Source organism: Cervus elaphus, chromosome 27, assembly GCF_910594005.1.
Source record: "Cervus elaphus chromosome 27, mCerEla1.1, whole genome shotgun sequence".
In the NCBI taxonomy this organism is placed as follows: domain Eukaryota; kingdom Metazoa; phylum Chordata; class Mammalia; order Artiodactyla; family Cervidae; genus Cervus; species Cervus elaphus.
In genome coordinates, this window is record NC_057841.1 from 43906876 (window position 1) to 43933879 (window position 27004).

The 27004-nt window shown below is 44.9% G+C and overlaps 1 protein-coding gene across 4 annotated transcripts in view; it reads left to right on the forward strand.

Moving 5' to 3' along the window:
• Window positions 1-27004, forward strand: part of PTPRM (protein tyrosine phosphatase receptor type M) — a 645114-nt gene that overhangs the window by 563651 nt on the left and 54459 nt on the right. For all 4 annotated transcript variants that reach the window (XM_043889726.1, XM_043889727.1, XM_043889723.1 and 1 more), the window contains 2 exons: window positions 9185-9261; window positions 13044-13080. In XM_043889726.1, coding sequence (XP_043745661.1) covers window positions 9185-9261; window positions 13044-13080 — 114 coding nt within the window. The remainder of the gene's footprint in view (window positions 1-9184; window positions 9262-13043; window positions 13081-27004) is intronic.

The following is a 27004-nucleotide window of genomic DNA, read 5'->3' on the forward strand; positions in this document are numbered from 1 at the left end:
AGTGTTACATCTCCCTTTCACCCTAAGAAATCCTGTGATTGTAGAAAACACAGTTTCCCTGGCTGGGAAGCCTGCTCCAGGGAGCCCAGGCTTTGGGAATATCTTACTAACTAGGATGAGGAATTGGGGGATTCAGGGAACGGGTCCTGGAGATTCTTGCTATTGCTTTTCAGAGAACATAAAAGTGCTTTAATGATCACATTTATTGTTTTACAACAGTCTTTGCATATAAAATGGTTTTAATGGTGCTTAAAAACTGTTTATTGGCTGTTGTTCTTAAGTAAGTTGAACTTTTCCCTTATTTACACAACACATTTGCTGAGCAAGCCCTTCCAAGTAGAAACGAATACTCTTTCCACCATTGACACACACACAGACACACGCATACAGACACACAAGCAGAGCCCTCCTAATATTCTCAGCAGTTCTTTTTTTCATTCCACTCTTTTTTTTTTTTAATTTTTTTTTATCTTTTTTACTTTTTAAATTGGGTTTCCCTGATAGCTCAGTTGGTAAAGAATATGCCTGCAGTGCAGGAGACCCCGGTTCAATTCCTGGATTGGGAAGATCTTCTAGAGAAGGGATAAGTTACCCACTCCAGTATTCTTGGGTTTCCCTTGTGGCTCAGCTGGTAAAGAATCCACCACCTGCAATGTGGGAGACCTGGGTTTGATCTCTAGGTTTGGAAGATCCCCTGGAGAAGGGAAAGGCTACCCACTCCAGTATTCTAGCCTGGAGAATTCACAAAGAGTCGAATTTAATTTTTTTTTATTTTTATGATAACACATCTCAGCAGTTCTTAATTGTAACTAACAATTAAAATTGAGAAAATAAGATGCAAGTCAGAAGAAAAAAATGAAACTCTGCCATTTGCAGCCACTTGAAGGGACCTAGAGGGTATTTGCCTAAGTGAAATAAGTCAGAAAGGAAAATGCAGTATATTTTCACTTATGTGTAGAATCTAAAAAATAAAACAAATGAATATAACAAAACAGCAACAGACTCACAGATACACAGAACAACTAGTGGTTACCTGGGGTGGTGGGGGAAGAAGGAGGGAGGTACAGGACAGGGTAGAGAGTTGGGAAGTATAAACTACTAAGTATAAAAGAAACTACAAGGATGTCACATACAGCACAAGGAATACAGCCAATACTTGATAATAAGCTTAAATGGAGTATAAGCTATAAAAAATATTAATTCATTATCTCTATTTTATATACCTGAAAGTAATATAATATTGTAAATCAACTCTACTTCTACTGAATAGATGATAGGACAGTGGATGGATGTATAGATAAATGGTAGGATGAGGATATGATATGATACGACATGATATGATAGAAGAAGTAAATGGCTTCAAGGAAGGCATGGAATCAGAAGCAGCTCCTATATTCCTGACTTGGGTGGATGGAGAATGGGTGAGCGAACAAATGGACAGGTGGAAGTATGGGACATTTACAAGATGTGTAACCCTGGAAGGGAAACTGACTTGGAGCTCAGAGGTAGCATGGAAAGCTTGTGAGTTTAATCCAAACACGTATTACCATGCCTTTGACATATTCAGATGGGATTCAAGTATGCAGCAGCTATGTGGACAGGTCTGGAACCCAAAAGAGATCTAAATTAGTGAATCTTCAAGCAAAGGACTGGTAGTTGTCAGCTTGTCTGTGGAGGAAGCATGGAGGGCATTGAGGGCCTTGGACCCAGCCCGGAGGGGCTTTAATAATGAGCAGTACTGAGACAAAAGCACCGACACGTGCAAAGGAGCATGTGTCATGGAGGGGCGGGGCATGCGTGGTGTCCAGCTGGGCATCTAGGACACGGAAGACAGAGATGTCACAAGGGGGGGAGTAGCCCAAAGCTACTTTGAAGTTGCCCACAGCTGCTTGGGATGGGGGCGTGGTGCAGCCCTGACGGTGGGGGACCCTCGACTCTCACATGAAGAGGGGCCCTTCTGAGGTCTGGTTTTCATCTGGACTCGGGGTCCCGGTGCTTCCTGAGGCGACTAAGAGGACAGTGAGAACTGGGACCCAGTCTGTCCCACCCAGGTCTTTACCAGCAATCTCGTCTCCATCTCTGTGGCCCGTGCAAAGGGCGGCACGTCCCCAGGACTTTGTCTTAAATCAGCATGCTTCTTCCTGCTCACGGAGCGACTCCAACAGTCCCCGTGTCACTTCTGAGGGACAGACTACTGTCACGATCCAGGTTAGGTGTAAAAGCAAGCAAAGGGAGGAGAGAGAGAGAGTTGGAGGGGAGTTTAGGGGGTAAGACTCACTGGGAAAGCATCCAGCATCAAAAATCCAGCAGATGAGTGTAAGACAGAAACACACCCACCGAACACGTGTAGAAAAGAAAAGGGTAAATTCTAGGGAAATTAGTCAAAATAAAATTAGAGGTAGGGGATCTGCCAGGAGCCTGAAAAGAGGAGGCATCCCTGACAGAGGGTCTCAGTTAAAAAAGAGTCAGGCACAAGGCCAGACTAAGAAGTGAGCAACACAAAACCCACAGCGGGAGTGAAGCTCAGTACGGAGCCTCCAGCGCTCAGCTCAGAGCTCCTTCTTGCTCAGATCCTGCATGGCTGGACCTGGGCCCCCCACCTCCTAATGGGCAGTGGCAAAGACCCCAGGCTGGAGCAGGGGGCAGGGGGAGGCAGGATGCGCAGCACCTCCTCTCGGTTACCTCGGCCCCTCTGCCTCTCGTACCTTGAAACCAGTTTACAGCACCTGCCCTTGGCAGGATGTAACCACGGGGAGAGCAAGACTGTTATTTGCAGCAATCAATAATAATTAAAATTAATTTTGAGTCTCCTGTCAGAGGGCAAATGTTACTTAGATCATTGTGGTTCCAGTTTGCCTTAAACATGTCATCAATATTTAGCAGAAGGGGAGAACTGGTTAGAGATGAAAGATCGTCAGTGACAGACGCCATCTCTGCTGCCGCAGTAACATCTAATCACTTACAGGTTCCAGCTGCAAGGCTGTGACCCAGATCCATCGTGTTCAATATGAAAATGTTAAAATATTTGAAGCTACATAGAGGTGTTTTAAACATAATATTACTTGATTAAAAGGGCATAAATAACATGGTTTAGGGATTGAGAGACCTGCTTTAAATCTCTAATTACCCCACCTCTGATGTGCAAAGGCAGTCATACACACACACACACACATATACATGCATACACAGACAGACATATATACAAAAAACACATATGTGGTGTGTATATGTGTGTGTACATGTGTACACACAGATATGCTCATAAGACTGACTTATTTACACATAAGTACATACATACGTGGGCTTCCCAGGTGGCTCAGTGGTAAAGAATCCGCCTGCCAATGCAGGAGACGCAGGTTTGATCCCTGGGTTGGGGAGATCTCCTGCATGAAGAAATGGCAACCCATTCCAGTACTCTTGCCTGGAGAATCAGATGGACAGAGGAGGCTGGCAGGCTGTAGTCCATGGAGCTGCAAAGTGTTGGATGTGATTGAGCACATACACACACCCATACATACATATATAAACACACGTAAATACATATGTATGTACACACTACAAATACACACACATAAATACATACATACACATTCATAATGTACACACATATACATGTGAATATACACATGCCATAAGTATGTACACACATACATAAATACACACGTGCAGACATACATGCAGGAAAGTACACACAGACTATAATTTTTCAGCAGTAAGCAATGGTTTGTTATGACCAGGCCTTAAATGTGCCTGTCTCTTAACCAAAAATATATTTTTGCCCTATTTCATGTACTGAAGGCTTTTTTGGAAGAACTTAGAGGAATGGCACAGACCTTTGATGCAGATCAAGTTTCTCAAAACGGCAGCTTATTACCCTTCTGGATGGGGTAACATTGAGTTGTGGCTATTATATAAACATTAGTTGGAGTTTGATCATATTCCTTTTAGTCATGGCTAAATAGGTTTCTTTTTCCAATTAAAAAAACAGTTCGTACACATTCAAGAAAATGTGTGCAGTAAAGAGGGGGAAATTGTCCAGCACCTCACCCAGAAAATTCAAATTCTGCTAACATTTTATTTCTCTTTCCTTCAAATCTTTTTTTTCTATAACTTGAAGTTACTGGCTTTATTTTGAGCAATAAAAATAGATTTTTATTGTTTTCTTTCTGATTCCTAAGACAGTGCAAACTATGTAGACAATTGAAGTGGTGCGTAAAATCATAAATGGAAGAAGAAACATCCCTCCCAATTTTGCCACCCAGGAGATGTCCCATCCCTTTTGCTCACGATGCTCCTACACACACATCCAAGTTCATTCGATTATTTCATAGAAACAGACTCTTAGGAGACATGCTGCTTGCAACTCACTCTCCTTCACTTATATTATGTCACAGAGATTGTTCCAAGTAAAGAAATTTAGAGTAATCTTTTATAGTGATCGCTTCAGATTCCAGTGTTTCATAAGATCACTGAGGATCAATTCTCTGCTGATAGGGAATGGTTTAAACTGGGTGGGGCTAGAATAAATTGTGTCTTAGAAAAGGAGTTTTGGGCTATCATATGACCCTGCAATCCTGCTCCTAGGCATATAGCCAGAGAAAAACATGCTCTGAAAGAATACATGCATCCCAATGTTCATTGCAGCACTGTTTACAATAGCCAAGACATGGAAGCAGCCTAAATGCCCCCCGATAGAGGAATGGATAAAGAAGATGTGGTACATGTATACAGTGGAATATTAGCCATAAAAATGAATGAAATAATGTCATTTGCAGCAACATGGATGGACCTAGCGAGTGTCATACTGAGTGAAATAAATCCGACAGAGAGAAATATCGTATGACATCCCTTATATGTGGAATCTAAAAAGAAGTGATACAAATGAACTTGCAAACAGAAACAGACACACAGACTTAGAGAATGAGCTTATGGTTGCCAGGAGAAAGGATGTGGCGGGGCCAACGGGGGGTGTGGTTAGTTAGGGAGTTTGAGGTGGACATGTATACACTGCTATATTTAACATGGATAAGCAGCAAGGTCCCATTGTATACAGGACAGGGAACTCTGCTCAGTGTTATGTGACAGCCTGGATGGGAGGGGAGTTTGGGGCAGAATGGATACATGTATACCTATGGCTGAGTCTCTTCCCTGTTCACCTTAGACTATCACAATTGTTTATTAATTGACTATACCCCGATACAAAATAAAAAGTATAAAAAGAAAGGAAAGGAAAAGGAGCTCTTGGCATGGATTCACTGGAGAGGGAGGAATCTAAAGGCAAATATGAAATGGTTCAGGTGAAAATATCAGGTCTTGAAGTCACAGCAGTAATGATATGGTGACAGAGCTGTGCACCAATGCATGGCTTATAGTAACTCAGTCTGAACAAAAGCACCACAAGGTAAGCACTATGTTATTTCCATTTTACAGTGGAAGAAACTGAGGCTGCTGCTGCTGCTAAGTCGCTTCAGTCGTGTCTGACTATCCGTAGAAGAGAGTAGTTTCCTTTTTTTATTGAAAGATAGTTGATTTTCAGTGTTTCAAGGGCACAGCAAACTGATTCAGTTATACATACATATATACTATCTTTCAGATGCTTTTCATTATAGGTTATTACAAGACACTGAATGTAGTTCCCTGTGGTATACAGTAGGTCCTTGTTTAATTTTTATATAGTATGGTGTATCTGTTAACCCCAAATCCCTAATTCATACCTCCCCGCTATCCCTGGGCTTCCCAGGTGACAGGAGTAGTAAAGAGCTCACCTGCCTGTGCAGGAGGCTTAAGAGATGAGAGTTCGATCCCTGGGTCGAGAAGATTCCCCGGAAGAGGGCACGGCAACCCACTCCAGTATTCTTGCCTGGAGAATCCCATGGACAGAGGAGCCTGCTGGGCTATAGTCCATGGGGTCGCAAAGAGTCGGACACGACTGAAGCAACATAGCCCAACACTTCTACTTACCTATCTGTAGCTCTGTACCTGTATAGATCGGTCTCTATGTATCTATCTAGATGACTAGATCAGATAGTCTTTACATCTGCTATGTAAATCCTCCCTGAATCAGTTAGAACGTCTTCCTGCTTCTGTCATTAAGTAAATAAAAATCTTTGATATGTGTTCATCTTTTAAAAAAAAAAAAAAAAGCTGGAGAAATAGCAGTGAAGTTTCAAAACACACAAAACTTTTTGGGGCTTAACTGAATAGTAGGAGATGGTGAGGAAATTATTTCAAAGGCTCTGTTTATGGGAGATGAGAGTGCAATCTTTGCAGAGATCGAAGTCCCTAATGAGAACATTCCAGAACCACTTGAGAGGCCCAGCGGTGATAAATCGGGGGGAATGGGCAGTACTCACCCTGAGGCTCCCAGGGAAATAAAGCCTGGAAGAGGAGGGATTCTGATAGGGAGCACAGCCAACTCTGAGACAGCCCTGGGTCAGAAGCTTGAGAGGCTCGGATGCGGTGCCCGCCTTTTAAAGCACAGCCTGGGGAAAGTCAAGGAGTGAAGCTGACCATCAGAGGAGCTGACTGAAGGCCAGGGGCTGCAGCAGAGCAGGGTTTGGTCCTATTGTAGCATCTTTCTTTTCAGAAGCTCAGATGACTTTACCTGGGGAACTGCTCAACACTCCCCTCTGACATCGTGTGTGGTCGCTGGCTCTTCCGACACAGACGACAGCTGTGACCTTCCACATGTACCCCGTTCCCCAGGAACTCCCCTCCCCGTGACCAGGCCAATTCTGGACCAGAGCCTCTGGTTTTAAGCAAAATGGATTCTAGGATACTAGTTCTTAGAGCATGTCCGCCACAAGGAGAATTTCTGCTCACCCGTGGTTCCATTCCTGGGTCACTCCTGTCAGTTTGGGCAGCAACTGTAAAGGTGGTGGGAAGAGGTGCCCGAGCGTCTGACACCCAGCACGTGGCGACAGCAACAGTGGGCATTCTCCATCACTCGCTTGACACCAGGCTCTCCGATCCTCTCTTCCTGTGGTTCAGTTTCATGCTCACAGTAATCCCATGGGGAGGCACTGTGACACCAGGTCAGGGAAGGAAAGCTTGGCGAGATGAAGCAACTTGCCTGGAACCACAAGTGAGGGTTCCCCTGGCACCCCAGCCCCAGAGCCCACACACATGCCCACTGCCCGTGTTCTCTCAAAGCAGAGCAGGGGGACGTGGCTCCCTCCAAGCTTCGCCCATGTCTGACCCACCTTTTCCCCACTCTCCAGACGAAGGTGCTGTTACTCCCTCCAAGCTTCGCCCATGTCCGACCCACCTTATCCCCCCTCTCCAGATAAAGGTGCTGTTACTCCCTCCAAGCTTTGCCCATGTCCGACCCACCTTATCCCCACGCTCCAGATAAAGGTGCTGTTACTGGTTTCATTGTTGAGTCTAAGTCGTGTCTGACTCTTTGTGACCCCATGGACTAGAGCCCGCTAGGCTCCTCTGTCCATGGAATTCTCCAGGCAAGAATATTGGAGTGGGTCGCCATTTCCTCCTCCAGGGGATCTTCCTGACTCAGGGATCAAACTAGCATCTCTGCGTTGGCAGGCGGATTCTTTACCACTGAGCCACCAGGAACGCCCCAAGGTATATTGAGCCCAGGCTGATTATAAGGCTCGGACAGAAAATGATGTGACCATCTGTCAAGAACTGGAGTGAGAATCCCACCCGTGAAGGAAAGTTAGAGACTTGACGCAGAGTTCCTCCTGTGGAATCAAGCACAACGGTCCTCCGCAGAGGGTTGAACTTGAGGGACCAGCTGACATGTTGGCTTTCACCCATTAACAGGTCACAACAATAAACAGGTTCTAGTCAGCAATTCATCTGGGTCAAACGCCCTGTTACCTGCAGGCATCCTGGCTCTAGCCTTAATCTGGGGGTGTCATTTCTCACCCACTAACCCAGATGAAATGTTAACAGTGTAGAGGCAGGACCTCCATTGCCCAGGGTCATGGCAAGTGGGGTCTCAAAGCAGTTCCCCCAGCCCACCTCTCAGACCCTGAAGTCCTTCCCTCTCAGAGAGGCTGGCTTTATCTTCCAGATACAGGGTGGGTATGAGCTTTCACTGGAAGGAAGATTCCTCTACCCCAAAGAACATTCATTTAGAAAAGCAATTTTTAAAGGACATTTTTTTTAAGTTCACTTTTGACTCATTTAAAAGACATTTGGGGGACTTCCCTGGTGGTCCAGTGGCTAAGACTCCACAGTCCCAAGGCCGGGGCCCTGGGTTCAATCCCTGGTTAGGGAACTAGATCCCACATGCCATAACTAAGACCCAGTGCAGCCAAATAAATAAATTAAAAATATTAAAAAGTGAAAGATATTTGGGAGTAGGAGAAATTCAACATTCCAGACACTAACATAGGGGTTGGGGGTGGGGCAGAGCACAAAAATCCATGTCCTTTTAGGGCTTCTCGAACTTTCCTTTTTAAAAGATAGATTTTCAAGGAAATAACTGAGGTATCTGAGTAGCATTTATAGAGAAAATTCTCCATGCAGAAAAAATGTTTAATGTGACTAATTGATACCACCATCACGACCCCTAGATGGGACTTGCTGTACTTGAAAATTTATGTTTTTGTTTAATCATTAAAACAACCTAGTTGGAGGCAGGTGCTGTCGTCCCTCGTCCAGATGAGTGGCCGAGGCTTGGTGGTGTAACTTAGTGGCCTTGGTCACGTGGCTGATGGGAGCCAGCCTGGCTCCACCAGCCATGCCCTTGATGCAGGGGGAGAGAACCCTGGTCCGATGACTGAGGTTAGAACCGTGTCCACAGCTCCCAGAAAGCTGGGTGGTGGTTTGTAATCGTTGTTCATCAAGGTGGATGTCAGAGACAACCTTCAGAATCTCAGGGCTCACGTGTGATTTAGTGGACTTGCTAAACGTCCAGTCCAAGAACTCGTCCTGCCATGATCCACAGGACTCAGTAAAAGTTTCAGACCTCTGCCAGCACTTCACATCTGTAAACGATCAAAGAATGTGTTGATGAGATATCCTGTGAAATGCAAAGAAATATAAACCCTTCCCCATCTTAGCAGAAGTGTAGGTGTGTAGCATTTAATTCTTTGTTTATCTCTAAAGTGGCAGGATGTGGATGCCCTCTCTGTAACATGCTCGCGTTCTGCAGCTCTGCACAGACCCACAGACAGCGTTTGTTAATTGCTGTTTTCTTGTCCTTTTCCTTCTGCAGATGATCATTCCCGGGTGAGGCTGCAGACTGTAGAAGGAGACAACAACTCAGACTACATCAACGGAAATTATATTGATGTACGTATTCTGTGGCTCAGTTGGTAAAGAAGGATCCACCTGTGATGCAGGAAACCCGGGTTTGATCCCAGGTTGGGAAGATCCCCTGGAGATGGGAATGGCAACCCACTCTAGTATTCTTGCCTGGAGAATCCCATGGACAGAGGAGCCTGGTGGACCACAGTCCATGGGGTCAAAAAGAGTCGGACATGACTGAGTGACTAACACATATTCTGACCTGTCAGTAAACCAGCTGTTCTGGCACATAGCACCCTGTGTATCTGCTCCAAGACAGGTGGGCACAGGTTCGACCAAACACAGCAACCCTGTCCCAATCATGCAGAGCTTGACTGAGGACATGTCCGCCTTGGGCTGATGAGCCTCCCCCACCAACCCCCATAACAGTCTCTTCCTTCTTGGCCGCCCCATGCTTATGTGGACTAAGAAAATGGCATTTCCATTTTTGTCAACAACTTGGATTATTTGACACTTAAAGAAATCTGTTTGCATATTAATAGGACAAAACTCTCTAATTCCTCATTCGATGATTTGCCATCTCCTGTCATCACAGCACTTTTAAGTTGCCTTCAAAGTCGTCTGCAGCTGTTAACCAGGACTTCTGACACACGCAAGACGTGTCATTAAATATGTAGGCTGCTTAATTATTGAAGCCTGCTTCTTTGTTCATTCTGCATCATGTTAACTGAATGTCTTACATTAGAATAAATTCTTTGGGAGACAGCATGTTTTCACTTGAAAGAATGAATGAAATCGAAAGTAGACTGAAAATCAAGGGAACACTGCTGTTACCTCCAATGCCTGAGTTTAGACTGAAGAGATCTCAGCTCCTGAGGCATCGTCCTCTGCGCTTGGACTTCATGCTGGTTCTTAATCCACAGGCCTTTCTTTGCACAGGCTTTATTCAGATACGTGGGCTCCTTTCTTGTCTTTGTTGAGTATTACTAAGAATATTAGCATCACAATCTCTAAGAGTTATCTAAAAATAACTCTTTGGAAAAGACCCTGATGCTGGGAAGAACTGAAGGCAGGAGAAGAAGGGAATGACAGAGGATAAGCTGATTGGATGGCATCACCGACTCGATGGACTTGAGCTAGTGGGAAATAGTGGATGACAGGGGAGACTGGTGTGCTGCAGTCAGTCCATGGGGTTGCAAAGAGTCCGACACAACTTAGCGACTGAACAACAACAATATACTACAGGATACTTGGGTAGTGCTCACTGGGAAGGTTTGGCATTGGGGGTTACAGAGTTGAAGGTGGGGGCTGATGGAGGGTTATTTGAAGAATAATTCATATCTGTCTTCATACACCCCTAGACCCTCCTTTTGCTAATGACCAGAAACATACCCAACCCAAGGTAGAACTTTTTAACTCAGAGTTTCCTCCTAAGGCACACTGACTTATTCCTTTGTTCAGGAAGTGTTTAGGGAGAACTTGACAGGAATGCCCAGAGGCGTCTGAGACCTGTTACCTTCTCCCCAAGGCCTCACCACTTGGAAGCTGAAGTAAGAACCGTCTTTGCTGTGGTGCTCCTTCCCTGGGGAGAGTCCAGCGGAGCCCTGTTCATACTGCAGTCCAGCCCTCCAGCCCTTGGGGTCCTTGAGCAGAGGGACAGTGTCTGGTCCTGCTGTATTCCACCCCATCACAGGCTAGGATGCTATAAGCCCTCAGCATCTTCTGAGTCACCATCTGAGCAGTAGCTGTGATCAGATTAGGCTTGTCCTGGGGGCCTTTTGAACTAAGCTTTAAAGAACAGCTGTGTAAGGCTTCAGGTGATCCAGCAGTGAGCCGCAGCTACTGAAGCCTGCAAGCCCTAGAACGTGTGCTCCGCAACAAGAGAAGCCACCACAGTGAGAAGCCCGCACACCACAACTAGAGAAGGCCCGTGTGCAGCAACAAAGACCCAGAGCAGCCAAAAGAAAAAAGAATAGCTGAGTAGGGACACAGAGGGGAGGACATAAAAGTCATGAACATACTAGATTCATTAGTTTTCATTTTTAGCAGAGAAAGAGTCAGTGTTCAGGGCCACTTTTCACGTAATCGGTGAGATTTTATTGAGCACCTATTACATGTCAGTAACTGAGTTGCTGGTGTTGTAATTGTGAACAATTCAGGCCAAAACAGAATACTCAGCACTGATATAAGGGACCTAATGGTCTAATGGGGAGAAAGAGACCATAAATGAAACAAGTCATGGTATATTGAAGTCTGGTATATTGGACAGTAGGAGGAATAAAGTGGCTGGAGTTGGCTCCACTGAGAAGATGGGGGTCTGGGCCAGGTGGGTATCTCAGGGGGGAGCCTCCAGGCTTAGAAGCAGCCCCAGGAAAGGCCTGGCTGATCTGAAGGGTGTGGCGTCCAGGTGGTCGTGGGCAGGTGAGTATGTGGCTCTTCCTGTGAACCAGGAGGTCAGAGGGTCAGCGCAGAGGAGTGACTGGATCTGGAAGTGAGAGGAGGGTGAACTGTGGGTTGGCGGGAGTCAAAGTTAGGATGGCTGATGGTGACCTGGCCCATCAAATGACCCTCGCCTCTGCCAGCACCTTGCAGACCCACACAGACAGTGGTGAGTCCAGCCAGGTCCTGTCTCGTGGAGCTTATTGACTGAAAGGAAATGAGTGACCATCAAAATAACCCTGCTTAGTATCTTGTGACTGTGTCAGAGACCTGCTGCTGGTCAGGGTAGAGAAGAATGTGTCTGCTTGGGTTGTCTTTTAAGAGCAAAAAGATCTAAGTGGTCTGAGCAATTGGTATTTCCTCTCCAGGTATCTTTATTCTCTTTTCCAGCTGACTTTGGGCAATGTTTTGTGCCTTCTCAGGGGAGAGAAAGAGGAAGTGTTAGGTCCGTGGCAATATTACACGTTCGTGCACGCGCTTAGTCGCTCAGTCGTGTCCGACTCTTTGTGACCCCATGAACTGTAGCCCGCCAGGCTCTTCTGTCCATGGGATTTCCCAGGCAAGAATACTGGAGGGGGTAGCCATTTCCTCCTCCAGGATGGTATGTGTTACCTGTGTGTCATTTTCTCTAAGTTGACTTAACTTGCCCAGATATCGGTCCTGCAATGTCCTTGTTCCCTTCTTGCTTTGGTCCCAATTTTCATCTTTCCCCCTTCTTGTAGGGTCATGATTAAAGGAAGGGGTCTTGCAGAATTTCTGCTTCTCTAAATTCTTGGTCCTGCTACAGAATCATGTCTTGGTATCTGTAATGTTTAAATATGATGTTTGGTATACCCACTCCAGTATTCTTTCCTGGAGAATCCCATGAACAGAGGAGCCTGGCCAGCTATAGTCCATGGGGTTGCAAAGAGTCGGACACGACTGAACGAGTTAGCACAGCACACAGCACATTACTATTGATGTAACTGTCTATACCAATATAACAGAATATGAGTTAAAGCTTTGTCACATTGCCAATAACATCCCAAACACAAATGAAATTCTATTGCACATTCCTAGCCGGTTTGCACTCTAATCAGAGTCGTGGTCATGTTATTTCAGAAAATCCATACGTTGTTAGTGTTTATTGCTCATCCATCATCTCTTAGCCTGTGTGTGATTAAGTTACTCACCCATTCCTCGCTGTGCAGGCATCAGAACTGTTACACATTGATGCACCTTGGCTTATTAAGAGATGCTCAGTGGTCCTGAGTCTGGTAATGTAACTTCCCAGTGATGCAGCTGTTGGTATTTGAAAGTGCATTCATTTTGGCAAACTTAGTATGTGACTTCTGTGCTGCTTATTGATTTTCAAGTTTGTCTAATATTCTTTCTCATTTATTTTTTAGGGTTATCATCGACCCAATCATTATATTGCTACACAAGGTAAGTTGATTCCAGCTTTGATGTCTTTTTTGGTTGTTTGCCCATTCTCTGTCATTTCATACCCAGCTCACCCTCCCCGGGAACTCTGTCACATGCTGCTGTAGCCCCGGGGGCTAATTGCATTTCCAGCCATCAACACGTGCGCTCCTGGTTTCCCATCAGAGGTCCTGGTGATGTAATCATTCAGTTAGAACTTCATATTGAGATCAGTAGAGGAAATGTGTTCATCAATTAATTATTGAATTAACTCTGCCTGCCTGAGCAATTAATCTGACATTTGCAAGAATAGATGTATAGATATTCGTTGAAGAAATAGGTACTGTATATTCTGTGTATAAAGACCTGAACTGGTCACTGCTGGGGATGCAAGCCAAATCCAGTAGGTACTCTTATTACATTGGTGTGAGTTAGTAGGGAAGACATGTTCACATGCTGTATACTTAAAACCTTGTATGAAACCAACACAACGTTGTAAAGCAGTTATCTTCCAATTAAAGATGTTTTAAAAGCCTAAAAGAAAAAAAAAATGCCAGTATCATGGGTCCTTTGTAAAGATTAAATAAGATAAATGACACCTATTTCAATACTGTTATTATTATTATAATATTTATGTGATTAATATAAAATATATGATTGGTATATGATTATAAATATAATTAATATAATATATATTATATAAACACATATTTATATTAATATATCAAAATAACATCAATATATTAAATCTATAAAGTTAACATCCATTAAATTTATATTTATATATAAATATAATATAATAAATATTAATATAAGTATTATAATAAACATTATTTTTAAAACACCTTTTGTGAGAGGTACAGATAAGGTGTTAAGGAAATTCAGAAATTCAGACAAGAAAGAGGTCGCTTTCAGGTGGGACGGTTCAGAAGCAGCCTTGTGGCAGAGGAGCGCCTGGGCAGGGAAGGTCTGACTGGCAGAGACATCACGAGCAACAATCTGAAAGCAGCAAGTCCGTGCTCCTGGGTAGAAGGCAGTTGGTGGCTCACCGTGGCTAAAGGAAGTGGAAGGCCAGAGGAATGTGTCAAGGAAGTTCAAGTACAGTTGATGTAGAGTGCTGTGGTAATTTCTGCTGTCCATCACGTTTACGTGGCGTGGTTTCGGTACCGTCTTCCCCACCAGTGATGGGGCAGGTCATCTGTGGAGAGTGAGGATCATGGGAGACTGAGGTTTTCAGGAAGAGGTGTCATCATGGTCAGGTTGCTGAGTCAGTACAAGGTGAACAGAGGAAGTGCTGGGAAACAGAGACACCCACTCGGGGGACGAGTGAAGAGTGAGTTCTCTGTGTTGTATTACTGTATCATTGTTTCGGTGACACATCATATCCCAGAAACAGGCGTGGGGAAACCAAACGGATGTAGTCTGCCGCTAGTTAGGGGTTGGCAGGGGGATGCCTGAGAAAAAGTCAAGGATACCAAGAAATCGTGGGTGTAAAGTCTCAAATTGGAGGCAGGGAGGCCAGAGTGTCCACTGGGCCCTGAGGAACAGGAAGGCACTGAAGGATTGAGGCCAAGTTCGGTGGTGAGTCAGGAGGTAGAACAGGTGGTCGTAGACAGAGACCAGAGTCCAGCGCCTAGAGCAGTGGTGTCCGGAAGAGCTCTCTGCTCTGGTGGAAATATTCTCTGTGTCGTCCAATATGGTGACCACTAGTCATCCATGGTCACTGATACTCAGAGTGTATCTACTGCAAAGAGTGACTGGATTTCAAGTTTAAACAGCTGCATTTGGCTCTTCCCCATTGGAGGTGTCAGGCAACAGAGCTCTGGGGCAGACAATCTCTGGGTGTGGCCAGAATTATCCTCCTGATGCCCACTCCACAGCAAAATCCTGGGGGCACGACTCTCAGAGTCGTGTTGTGTCATCACGTCCAGATGCTGCACTTGGATCCAGGGTGCATCCTTCCCTGGAATAAAAGCAGCGGTGCCTCCCTCCAAGATCACTTTGTTGTCAGAAGGAGCACCACATGGACAGTGCCCACTGTGAGCCTGGCAGAAGCCCGGCCCTTGGTAGGAAATGCTAAGGGCTCAAGAAAGCACACACTTGGTTTGTCTCACATCTGGGACAGAGCGAGGACATCTGAACCCGAGTCCAGCCCTGGGAGCTTCCAAACAGAGCGGACTGGTACTGGGGCTTCGCATCTGTCCTCTAGGCTATCAGAATGTTCCCGAGTCAGGTCATAACAGCTCTGGTTTATATATGGGATGATTATCAGACATCTGCAGTTTTTACAAATTTACATGAACATTTTGTTGCAAAATAAACAAAACACTCCTTAGTTCTTGTCGAGCAGCCCACATTCTTGTAGAAAGTATAACCAGAAAATTAAATCTGATTTAAATGTCCACAGTTGAGGGCTATAGATTCATGTGACCAAATAGCCAATGGAAGTACAGATTGAAGACCCCAAAGTCCTACTTGGGGCCCCTCCCTCATTCATCCTCTCTGCCCCTCTGTCCCCAAGGGAGGTCACCCCTGGAAGAAAAAAATGCCATAACAGAAGTCACTTTCTGGCCCCATTAGAAGTAGTTTGAGTGATACTTATTTGCTCTGCAGCCATCGTTGGCAGCCTTCACCCTATCAAGTATTAATGAACAGATATATTTGCAGACAGATGAGAAATGGCAGATGTCCTCAGTTTAAAGGAGACCACTATGGTGCCCTTTAGCAAAGAAGGGGGCCCCCCCACCCTACAGAGTGTGGCCCTTTCCTTGGTGACTGGTGGGCCACAGGCTGGACTTTAAAACCTGGCAGTCCTTGCATCACTGTTGCTGGTGCAGGAAGAGGAGGAAATGAGCCGATTTTTAATCTAACATTCAGTCCAGACAGTACCCGTCCTGTTACGAGTAATACCTTCAGACCATGATGTTCGGATTAAAAAGTCAGAATGTCTTTTCTCCAGCGCACCACAGGCACAGTGTAACTGGTGGCCTCGGGTAGCCAGTGATAAAGATTTCTGCTCATCTGCAGTAATCGACCGGGACAAGATGGAACATGTTTGTGGGTGGCCGACAGAATCACGAACAGCCTGATTCTGAATCCAACAAATGGAGTGATGAAGACTAACAGGCAGATGCCATGTTTAAATCCCTCCTTGCTCTTTTTGCCTCTTTACTTTGCACTGAGACGAGTCTTTAAAATCTGTTCACAGCAGGAACCCCTGAAACTACATGAGTGGTCCATTTTCCTGACAACCAGTTCTATCCCCAAGAGTTGGAAATACATAGATTCCTAGCAAGTCCCCTCAATGCAGAGGACGTGTCATGACCGTATCCCTTCAGCCTCTCCCCCTCCCTCCACTTTATTGATTTTTCTACGAGTAACTGACTCTGACCTTTGGTGATAACGGTAATGTTTCTGCAGATTGAAGGGACCACATTCAAGCCAGAGTGGTGGCTTTTTTGATGTGTTCTTCCCATCTCCCCGCCCTTTAATTGTTCTCCATCTGGCAGCTGATATATTGATGCCCCGATGTTCACTGCATCACATGTGCCTGGCCAGCTATTAATACAGTTATAACCTTGGGAATAAGAACCTGGCACACAGGGGTCAAAGGACAGAAACTCATGTTTGTCGCCGCCTGTCCACACTCAGAGCCGGGGCAGAGCTGGGGGTTCAACAGCTGGTTCACAGAGAGGCAGTACCCACTCAGGTGGGTGGAGTCACCCAGAATGGATCATAATCAATCAGAAGATGCCCCACAGAGACCACCGAAGAGACCACCGCGTGGGCCGGGAGCCGGAGGTTCTGTGCACATCAGAACTGCTCCTCCACGGCCATTCGAGAACTCGAGGTCATGGAGAAAGGAACGGGAAAGGGTTAGTCACTCAGTTGTGTCCAACTCTTCGCGACCCCACAGACTGTAGCCCACCAGGCTCCTCTGTCCTTGGGATTCTCCAGGCAAGAATACTGGAGTGGGTAGCCTTTCCTCCTCCAGGGGATCTCCCCGACCCAGTGATCAAACCTGGGCCTCGTACATTACAGGCAGGTTCCTCACTGTCTGAGCCACCTGGAGAAAGGTTCTCTTTACTATTATTTAGGTTTATTTTTCAAACTGACTCAAGGGTCCTGCTTCAGAGAACTCAGGAAAGGCTGTGGGAGGTAGTTACAGAAAAAATGGCTGTAAGTCTGTGGTGGACACGGCTGCGCCCTCCCTCTGACTCATGTCCAAGGTTCCTCTGTGGGCTGGAGATGCATGGGAACACGGGGGGATCCTGCCCAGAGGATCCCCCTGCATCACAAAATCTGGGGTTCACGCAGTTTAGGGGTGGGGCACCTGCACTTGGCCAGGGTCTCAGAGGAATGGGGACAGGTGGATGGGGAGGCAGGTGTTAATCCAGAGGGTAGGCCGAGTGGGAGGACACCCGAGATCCAGGAGGAGTGGGGGCCCAAAGGAGACTGCTGAGAGGGGCGTGGTACCTGGGGTCTTAGTTGCTGGTTGAAATGGATCATCACTCAGGAAAAGTTCACACAGACACACAGTTTTACATGGACGTTTAGGCATGCTCTGACTTTCTACAGTCCAGCTTGAAAAAATCTATGCCCCCCAGATTAAAACCCTTGAATTGGCAGGGGAGGTCTAAGAGCAAAGAACCAACAGGTAAAGTGAGGACACTGATTAAAAGGCTTTGAACAAGGAGCCGTGTTTACTGAACAGCAGAGAGGCAGGGAGGGAAAAGGAAGGGTGTTTCTAAGCTGTGTGGTGGTGAGAACAGTGCTTTAAGAAGATTACTTAAAACACATATATATGGAATTTAGAAAGGTGATAACGATAACCCTATATGCAAAACAGAAAAAGAGACACAGAAATACAGAACAGACTTTTGAACTTTGTGGGAGAATGTGAGGGTGGGATATTTCAAAAGAACAGCATGTATACTATCTATGGTGAAACAGATCACCAGCCCAGGTGGGATGCATGAGACAAGTGCTCCGGCCTGGTGCACTGGGAAGACCCAGAGGAATCGGGTGGAGAGGGAGGTGGGAGGGGGGATCGGGATTGGGAATAAAGACCTGCCCTCTGTAGTTGAAATAAAAAAAAAAAAAAAAAAAAGAAGATTACTTAATGTGGAGTCATCCTGGAAAGAAAAACCTGGAAATAAAGATAGCAAGGAGTAACCACAAGAAAATTTGGGTGAATTAGAGGTGAATAGTTCAGACAACAGTAATGACAGGAATGCAGCTATAGTTTTTATTTTATTCAACGATCCAGGTTGCATATGACTAAATTATGTTTTCTAATATTAAATACATTATGTTCTAGTTTCAAAACTGTTCATTCTTAAGCATGATTCCTTCTCACTTAAGAAAATGCAATAAATATATTTTCTTATGTTTTAGTAGTTAGGGTTGATATAATACTATTCTTTCTGAAACACAGCTTTTTTCTTTGTCCATTCGTTCAGTAAATATCAAGTGCCATTTATGTACTAGGCTTTATGCTGTAACTAATTTAATGTAATTTCCATCCTCCGACCGTTTAAGATATTACTTGTCTCATTTCATAAATAGGAGACTTGAGGCCCATGGAGAGAAGCAGGGGTTGAATACAGAGCTAATGCATAGCTGAGTGCCTTGCCGTGCGGTGTACGTCTCTCTATGTCTGGATAATGTGTGAGCCCCACTGGGCACTGCGTGCTGCCGTTTACGTGGGCCTCATGAAGGTCACCCCTCAAAGTCACATGATGAATCTTTTATGAAATGAATCTAGGATCCAACCCTTTCCTTCTAAGTAACCAGTCATGTCCAACTCTTCGTGACCCCATGTACTATGGCCTGCCAGTCTCCTCTGTCTATGGAATTCTCCAGGCAAGAATACTGGAGTGGGTTGCCATTCCCTTCTCCAGGGGATCTTCCCAACCAAGGATCAGACCAAGGGAATGAACCCAGGTCTCCCGCATTGCAGTCAGATTCTTTACCATCTAAGCCACCCTTTCTATGTAAGTGTTTCTCTAAAAGCAAATTTTCTATGATATGTTCATATTTGAAAACACCTTTTAATTAAAATGGTCTTAAATGTCCTGAAATATGACTCTGAGTGTTTGGAATTGCCTTGTTCCCAAGTGGGCCTCTAGGTACCTGTCTGGAAGACCTGCTGGTCCAGGGCTTAGCTGGTCCAAGGAGCTAATGCTGATGGTAGCAAAGAGACTCAATGTGATCAGATCAAGGCCAAGTTCAGAATTCCAGTTGGGTGGCCAACCCTGTCAAATTAGCACAATTCAGGAAAGAAGAAATGATGAAATAACTGTCGGGAGCCTAATTGTATGGATTCACAATCTAGGGTTAGAAAGATATTCATCTTTCCTTCTCAGAGACCCTGAACGCTCAGAGTTCAGAGTTTCAGGGCACCAAGTCATTCTGGCATAGCCGCAGGAACTGATAGTGAAAACGAGATACCAGATAGTTACTTACTGTCCATCGGACAGAACCGCCCCCAGCCTGGCAAGAGCAGTCTGTGTCTCAGGCCAGCCAGAGAGGTAGATGCTTCAGCAGAAGGCCACTTCCTGGCCTGCATCCGAAGAAGAACCAGAGTTCATCCACTGATCTGCAAGCATCTATCTGCCCAAGGCCTGGTGGAGGGCGGGCATGAAGCAGATGACCAGTGGGTTGGCAGCAGCCAGGGAGGGAGTGAAGGGAAGAACAGACGAGCAAATGGGGGGCTGCTGGCTGTGTGCCCAACACCAGTCAGGATTGGACTATTCCACCCAGGCCACAGGACGCCTCTTGCTGGCTTGATGACGTGTCTGCTGACATGGGTGGATTTTTGTCTTCAATATATGTGACTCCTCTCTAAGTTAAGGACTGGTCAACTCCTATTCTTGTGGACACTTTTTCTTTCGACATGTCAGTAAATCGAGGCACTGTTTTTGGAGACAGTTCGTCTTGTCAAAGTCACTTAGTTTAGCTCCCCTCTGACTCTGTTGGTGCATATATAGCCACCTCCATCTACACCTTAGATGGTCAGTCTTATTTGTCCATAATTATAATCTGTTACTAACTTGGAAATGAGAACTGAAACAGATTTCCTCCCAAGACTTTGAGCTAGGGGCAGACTTTCACATGAAAATAATAGGGGCTTCCCTGGAGGTCCAGTGGTTAAGAATCCGCCTTGCAACGCAGGGGACACAGATTCGATCCCTGATCCAGGAAAATCCCAGATGTCTTGGAGCGACTAAGCCTGTGTGCCACCACTTCTGAAGCCCGCACGCCCTAGAGCCTGCGCTCCATAATAATGGAAGCTACTGCCGTAAGAAGCCTGCACCGCAACAAAGAGTAGCTCCTACTTACCACAACTAGGGAGAGTCAACGTGCAACAGTGAAGACCCAGCACAGCCGAAAAATAAATAAATAAGGCTTTTTAAAAAATAAAGAAAAGGAAAATAATAAAAATGTGGGTCATGAAAGTTTACAGTGAAAATACCTCCAGGTCCTCCACTGCTGTGGAACAGTTGAAACTTTGCTGCTGTTGAAACTTTCATTCTGTTTACTCTTCATCTGTTTTTCTTCTGAATTTCATCCACATACCCTGTGTGGTATGAACATTGTTAATAAGGGTTTTCAGAAAGATGACTATGGGTTATGTTTTCCCTGGCATCTGAAGCAGTAAATACCAGTGCTTAGAATAGGACACCGCTTCGCTCAGCAGGTCAAGACTTGTCAGAGGGTCAACCCAAGTCCTGCACACTCTGTAAAGAGCGTTTGTCTCCGGGGTTCTGGCCTCCAGGTAGAGATGAACACTTGAGATTATTTCTCAGTAGAACTGAAACATTTTTTTATATCCAAAGCTAAGCCTTCAGTAAACATCTTTTGTTTTTATCCCTTCAAGCACCAGCTCTGCATGCTCCTCAAGTACAGATTCTCCATTAGCTGCCATTGTTCTTCCTGCTGAGCTGTTCCCCCGTTGTCAAGGGGTTGTAGGTTATGTTTGGATTTACTTATCATATCCTATTGAAGATTGGTTTACAAGTATTGGTCAGTAAAGTGGAATATTCTCTGGTCTGCAAACTTCAGGAGGGAGGCTGTGAGAAAGTGTGACTTATATGCAGACCTCTAAGGAGGTCTCAGTATCCCTGTCACCCAGGGCCACACCGTCCATGTGGGGCCCACATGCATCTTACTCTCCATCTGCAGATCTTCAAGGCAAAATGAACAGGTGCAAGGAACAGCTTATCCACAAACTTCCTCTGAAACAATAATTTTTCTTCACCAGGTGAATTTTAGAAGCTACTGGCCAATGAGCCCAAAGGTCTGATCACAGACATCGCTCAGCCCCATGCTCTTCATAAACTCAGTCATTAGAAGGGAAAATATTTAAAGCTGGCTTGCAAATGAAAGGATGAAATCGAAATTAGACCACGTTAGGTACCATCTGCCGTGTTGTCCTAGGTGCTACGGCAGAAACACATCCCTCCAGGAAAGGAACCTAAGTTGATACAGAGTAATTGGAAGACATGATGTCCCACAGGTTCAGGGTCCTTGAAGCAAATGCTTTTCAAATCTTTCAAAGTAATTTAGAAGTGTTCCTGTTTTTTTTTTTTTTTTAAGATTTATTTATTTGGCTGCGTCAGATCTTAGTTTCAGCACGTGGGGCTTCCGTTGCAGCACACAGACTCTCTAGTTGTGGTACGTGGGCTCAGTAGTTGTAGCGAGAGGATTTAGTTGCCCTGCATCATGTGAGATCTTAGTACCCCGACCAGGGATTGAACCCATGTCCGCTGCATTGCAAGATGGATTCTTAACCACTGGGCTACCAGGGAACTCCCAGAAATGTTCCTCATTTAACGTAGAAAAATTATAGCACCTTTTAGAGTTGGTAAAAACTTTAAAAATCTTCAAGTCCATCTCCCTTCTTTTGTCATCGAAGCAGTTGGAACTTAAAGCACAGCTTTAAGTGACTATCATCCATGTCAGTTCAAATAAGTCACATATGCTGAAGGCTTTGTGAACTACACAGGTGAGCATTTGTACTTGAATAGTGCTTATGCCGTGTTCAGCTTAGGAGGAACATCCTGGGTTTCTGGCCTCCTAAGGTGCCTCAGTCAACAGTGAGGAAGAGATAGAAGGTCTCATCATTCTCCCAGGTTCAGCCCTGAAAGAATGGAGCAGTGACTAGTGCCCAGGTGTTTTTCTCCAAGGACTGGCATTCCCCCACCTTCACCCACTTTTGCAGAGCCTAGCTGTGGCTTTCAGGCCTAGTCCATTGAAACTGAACCAGTATTTCTGTGCATCTACCAAGGGCCTGCCAAGTGCGGAGTCGGGAACAGAGCGTGACTCAGGAATTAGACAATGTGGCAGCCAGCTGTTACTGACCTGTGAGTTTGCTGCAGTGTCAGATTTGTGCAGGACTTCAGCTGTTTCTCTCTCCTAGCCCTAAACCATTGAGTGGGTGGAGAAGCGAGCCCCGATTCAGCCTGAAAATCACTCTTCCTGCGTGTCGGGACCAGGATCCTTTATTGTCCATCGAGGCGGTTTTGGACAAGTCTCTCAAGGCAGCAGACTTGAGGAAGTGTCTAGCCATTGCAAGCTCCCTTTCTCGCCTTCTCACTCAAAAGGATACTTCTGGAAACTTCCCGATACCATTGAAAACTCGAGACTGCCTGCACTCTGCTCTGTCTAGGGAGTCAACTTACCTCTATTTTGTTCATTTATCAGATTTATTCTCTTTTGTCTCAAATAAAAGCGGATCCCACTTGTGCACTAAAAAAAGCTTAATTAAAGAAGAGAGTGACTAACGAAAACCTTTATGTCTCCGACAGTGGCCCCTGAAGCATGTGCAGGGAAGTTTTCCCCTTCATCTTGCTTCTCCTTGACAGAAGGCAGGCGGGTCCTTTGGGTCACCCAGCCCCTCCACGCTGAACGCTGCCATTCTTTTTTTTCTCCTTGATTGCTTCTCTCTGTGCCCCTCTTTGGAGCGTGAACAAGCACTCAGAATGAATACATGAGGCTTCTGTTTGGAGACGGGCCTGATGGATGTTCTGCGACTCAGCCTGCAGGAGACTCTTGTGCTGGGAGCATCTGTCATGTTCCTCCCTCCCGAGGCTACAGACGTTTTCTCGGCTGCCTCCTCCCAGCTCTTCAAGCAGTGTTTCCATCCAGCTTGCTGCAGGGATCAGGGACCAGCAGACCCCCAGGAATGCATCTCTGTACCTGAGAGTAGGCTCTTGCCCTTCTCTGCCGACCACCTGTCCGTTCTCCTCTACCACGAGTTCTTCTTTGGAGGCCTCATCTTTGCTGCCACTTGGATCTGATTTATCTGCTGTATCCTTCAGTTTCCATGTCAAAAACAATAGCAGCTTTTGCATTCTCGTTCACAGAGGTAGGGCTTCCCAGGTTGGCACAGTGGTAAAGAATCCACCTGCTAATACAAGAGATGCAAGAAGATACAGATTCTATCCCTGAGTCTAGAAGATCCCGTGGAGTAGGAAATGGTAGCCCACTCCAGTAGTCTTGCCTGGAAAAATCCCATGGACAGAGGAGCCTGGCAGGCTACACTCCATGGGGTCACAAAGACACGACTGAGCACACACCCAGACTGGCATTCCTGTTCACAGCAGTACCACTGCAAGATGGAAGTGTTTATGTAACTGCTGGGAATGTGTGATTCTAGAGGAGGGCTGGGTTTAGTCCAAAAGGAACAAAATCTACTTTCAGTTCAAAGTGAAACCTGTGGCAAAACAATAGTTAACAACCACCCTTGAAAGATGGAGCTTCCCAGGTGGCTCAGTGGTAAAGAACCCACCTGCCAATGCAGGAGACATGGGTTCAACTCCTGGATCGGGAAGATCCTCTGGAGAAGGGAATGGCTACCCACTCCAGTATTCTCACCTGGGAAACCCCATGGACAGAGGAGTCTGGCTGGCTATAGTCCATGGGATTGCAAAGAGTCAGACAGGACTAAGCGACTAACACTTCCACTTCACTTTCACTTCAACAGTTCACTTAAGCAAAGGGGGTTTCAGAAATGCCTTGGAGCATTCTAGTCCTGCCAGGAGTCACCCAGTTGCTGGTTTTTGTTTGCAAATAGTCCTTTGTTTATGCAACATGGTCACAATCCAATCTTTGAATTCTATGGATTTCATTTGGCCCTAAGATTCCTTCATATACAAACAAGCTTTATGTCAGTAACCAGGACATGGCTTTTACCCCTCCCGGAGATGGTGGAGCAGAATGGTTAGTTAGAGAGTAGACACTGACGTTACACTGTTGGAGCTCAGACACCAGCTCTGCCAGCAGCCTCTCGACAGGTATTAGCTGAAACTCTTGTCATCATTCCATTGATTCCAAAGACACAGCTCTCAAAGCACATAGGCAGCCAGGCTTTAACCCAAGTGTAGCGTATGCTCACGTCGTCTTCATAAAAGCTAATACATCCTACACCTGTTCGTGTTTCTTCCAGGATGTACCAAAGGGAACCACTTAACGTTTTCACCAGCATCCCACATTCCCCTCCAGAGTACAAAAACGATCGTCACTGTTATTGACTTTTAAACAGATGTGGCTTGCAAAGACAATAAGCTGTCATCCACTGCAGAAAACACATTTTCCTTTGGCTTTTGAAGTCTTGCAGACATTGACCATTTCTGATTGCAACAGAGGACACCAGAGTGGGGTCCTGCAGGCCTCTCTGAAGCATCCTAGGGTCAGGTTACATGTATGTGAAAATAGCTTAATTTCAAACTGAACAAGTCCCTCTCCAATAGACTTCATCCAAACCAATTTCTGATCTAAGAGTCACACAGGATGCTTTAGAGAGCAGCTTTGGAAGCCAAGAAACCACTAGAGAAGAAAATGGAGCTGAGTAGTGATGTGGGAAAGAGAACAGATGACGGAGAAGCAGAGCGGGAGTTAGAGGAAGATGTAGGGAAGACCAGTGCTCTCGGCCTGTTTCTGCAGCCTGTGTTGGGTGGAGCCGGCAAGGCAGACTCCAACTTCTGCTTGGCTGACCAGATGCCTCAAAGTGGCCAATCTGCACCAGGAAGCAGGGAGACAGAGTAGGGCTGGAGGAAGAGGAATTCTTGCTCCAGGCCACTGGGATCAGCTTCACATAGTGGAGGCCCAGGAAGGGTGGGGGTTCCTTGATCCCTGCTTAAGAGAAAGACCATGGAGTCCATCATTGATGTGTGTGCAATGATTTTAAAAATTAGTGTTCTTTTTAAAGTGGAATAACATTATCATGGTTAATAAGTTCTTTAAAATAAAAAACCCAGTGAAATATTTACATGCAAATAATAAAATGCAGACATTACGCTAGAAAGTAATTGTGGCTTTGAGTCCTTGCAGGTGACTCCACCCTGACCCCACACCCCAAGCCCCCCTGTTCCCACAGAGAAAGTGAAAGGGATAGTAACAATTTTTCCAATAATTTATTAGCAAGTTTCCAAAACAAATTTTCTAGCAACACAGAGACCAATTTTATTCTGCTTTTCTTTTCTAACAGAGATTTTGTTGTAAGTTTTCTTAACATTGAGAACATTGGTACCACATTGAAGAATCTCTTAATTTTGAGTATGTCAGTGTTTTATAGTTAAAAATATATTTGTTGGTTTTAACAAAACCCTGCTAGCAATTTAAATCATCACATGGCAGATGTGCTATGGGAGCACCAGTGTTATTTCTAATATGACTTTTTATTTTTTAGCCTTTATTCAGGATTTTATTAACACTTGAGTGTATCTAAATGGTTAGGACTATTCATGTATCAGAAATAATTTATTTTAAGGGTGGTCTTGTAGATTTTTTCCTTTGAAATGGCTCATACAAATTAATTTTAACACATGTTGCTTTTTTAAGAAAAAAGAAAACTTCTAAAAATATCATTTCAAACTTTGGTCTCAAAGCCACTACTTTCATTTATTTTTGTTTCAAGGTCTTAAAGTAGTGGGTAAGAGGAAGGAAGAGGGTATTCAGAACACTTGACTCAAATTTTAAGTTTACTTCTTTTTAGAAATGTGCTTCTTTATCTGTTTTTGCTGTTGACTTGAGACATAGTTAAAAGTGGTGTGGAAATGCATGAACTTTGTCCTTATAAAGATAAATTAAGGAAAACCACAATAAAAATTATGAAAGCTATTAGAAAATTACAACAGAAAAGAAACTATAATAATGACTAATCAAGGTAGGATGAACTCATATTGGAACTAAGATACTAGACAACACAAAGATGAAAAATGGTAAGGTGACAATTAGAATTAAATATGAAGTTCCCGGCATCTCTTTGAAATATAGTAGGTATTATTTAACGTATATTTATTCATGCTAGTGTGCTAGTGTTAGTTGTTCAGTTGTGTCCGACTCTGCAACCCCATGGACTGTAGCCTACCAGGCTCCTCTGCCCTTGGAATTCTCCAGGCAAGAATACTGAAATGGGTAGCCATTCCCGTCTTCAGGGGATCTTCCAGACCCAGGAATCGAACCCAGGTCTCTTGTATTGAGGCAGATTCTTTACCTTCTGAGCCATCAGAGAAGCACCATATTAAATAATGCCTACTATATTATTCTCTATTGTTCTTAAATATTTCATAATTACTTCTAGCGGAGTAAGTGAATAAGATGGGAGTCAAGAGTATTAACCAGAAAAGAGCCAGAGATTTAAGGGTTATGACTGACACTACAAAGATTTCCAGGCTCTTTTAGATTTTATATGTAGCCTGTCCATTAGTGTTTGGTTTATACCAATTTTCTCATAAGTAAGTCTGACATGACCTTTCGGGGTCCAATCAGGATCTCACATGTTCTTGTGCTGCACCTGAAAACCGACATCCCATGACTAGTTATCTAGAGAAAGTCACGGATATTTGCACAGCTCATATTGGCACACTTTCTTGTTTCAGTCTGAAAGAATTTTAGGGCATGGTATGAGTGCTGTGTACCATCCATGAGAATGATATGTCCC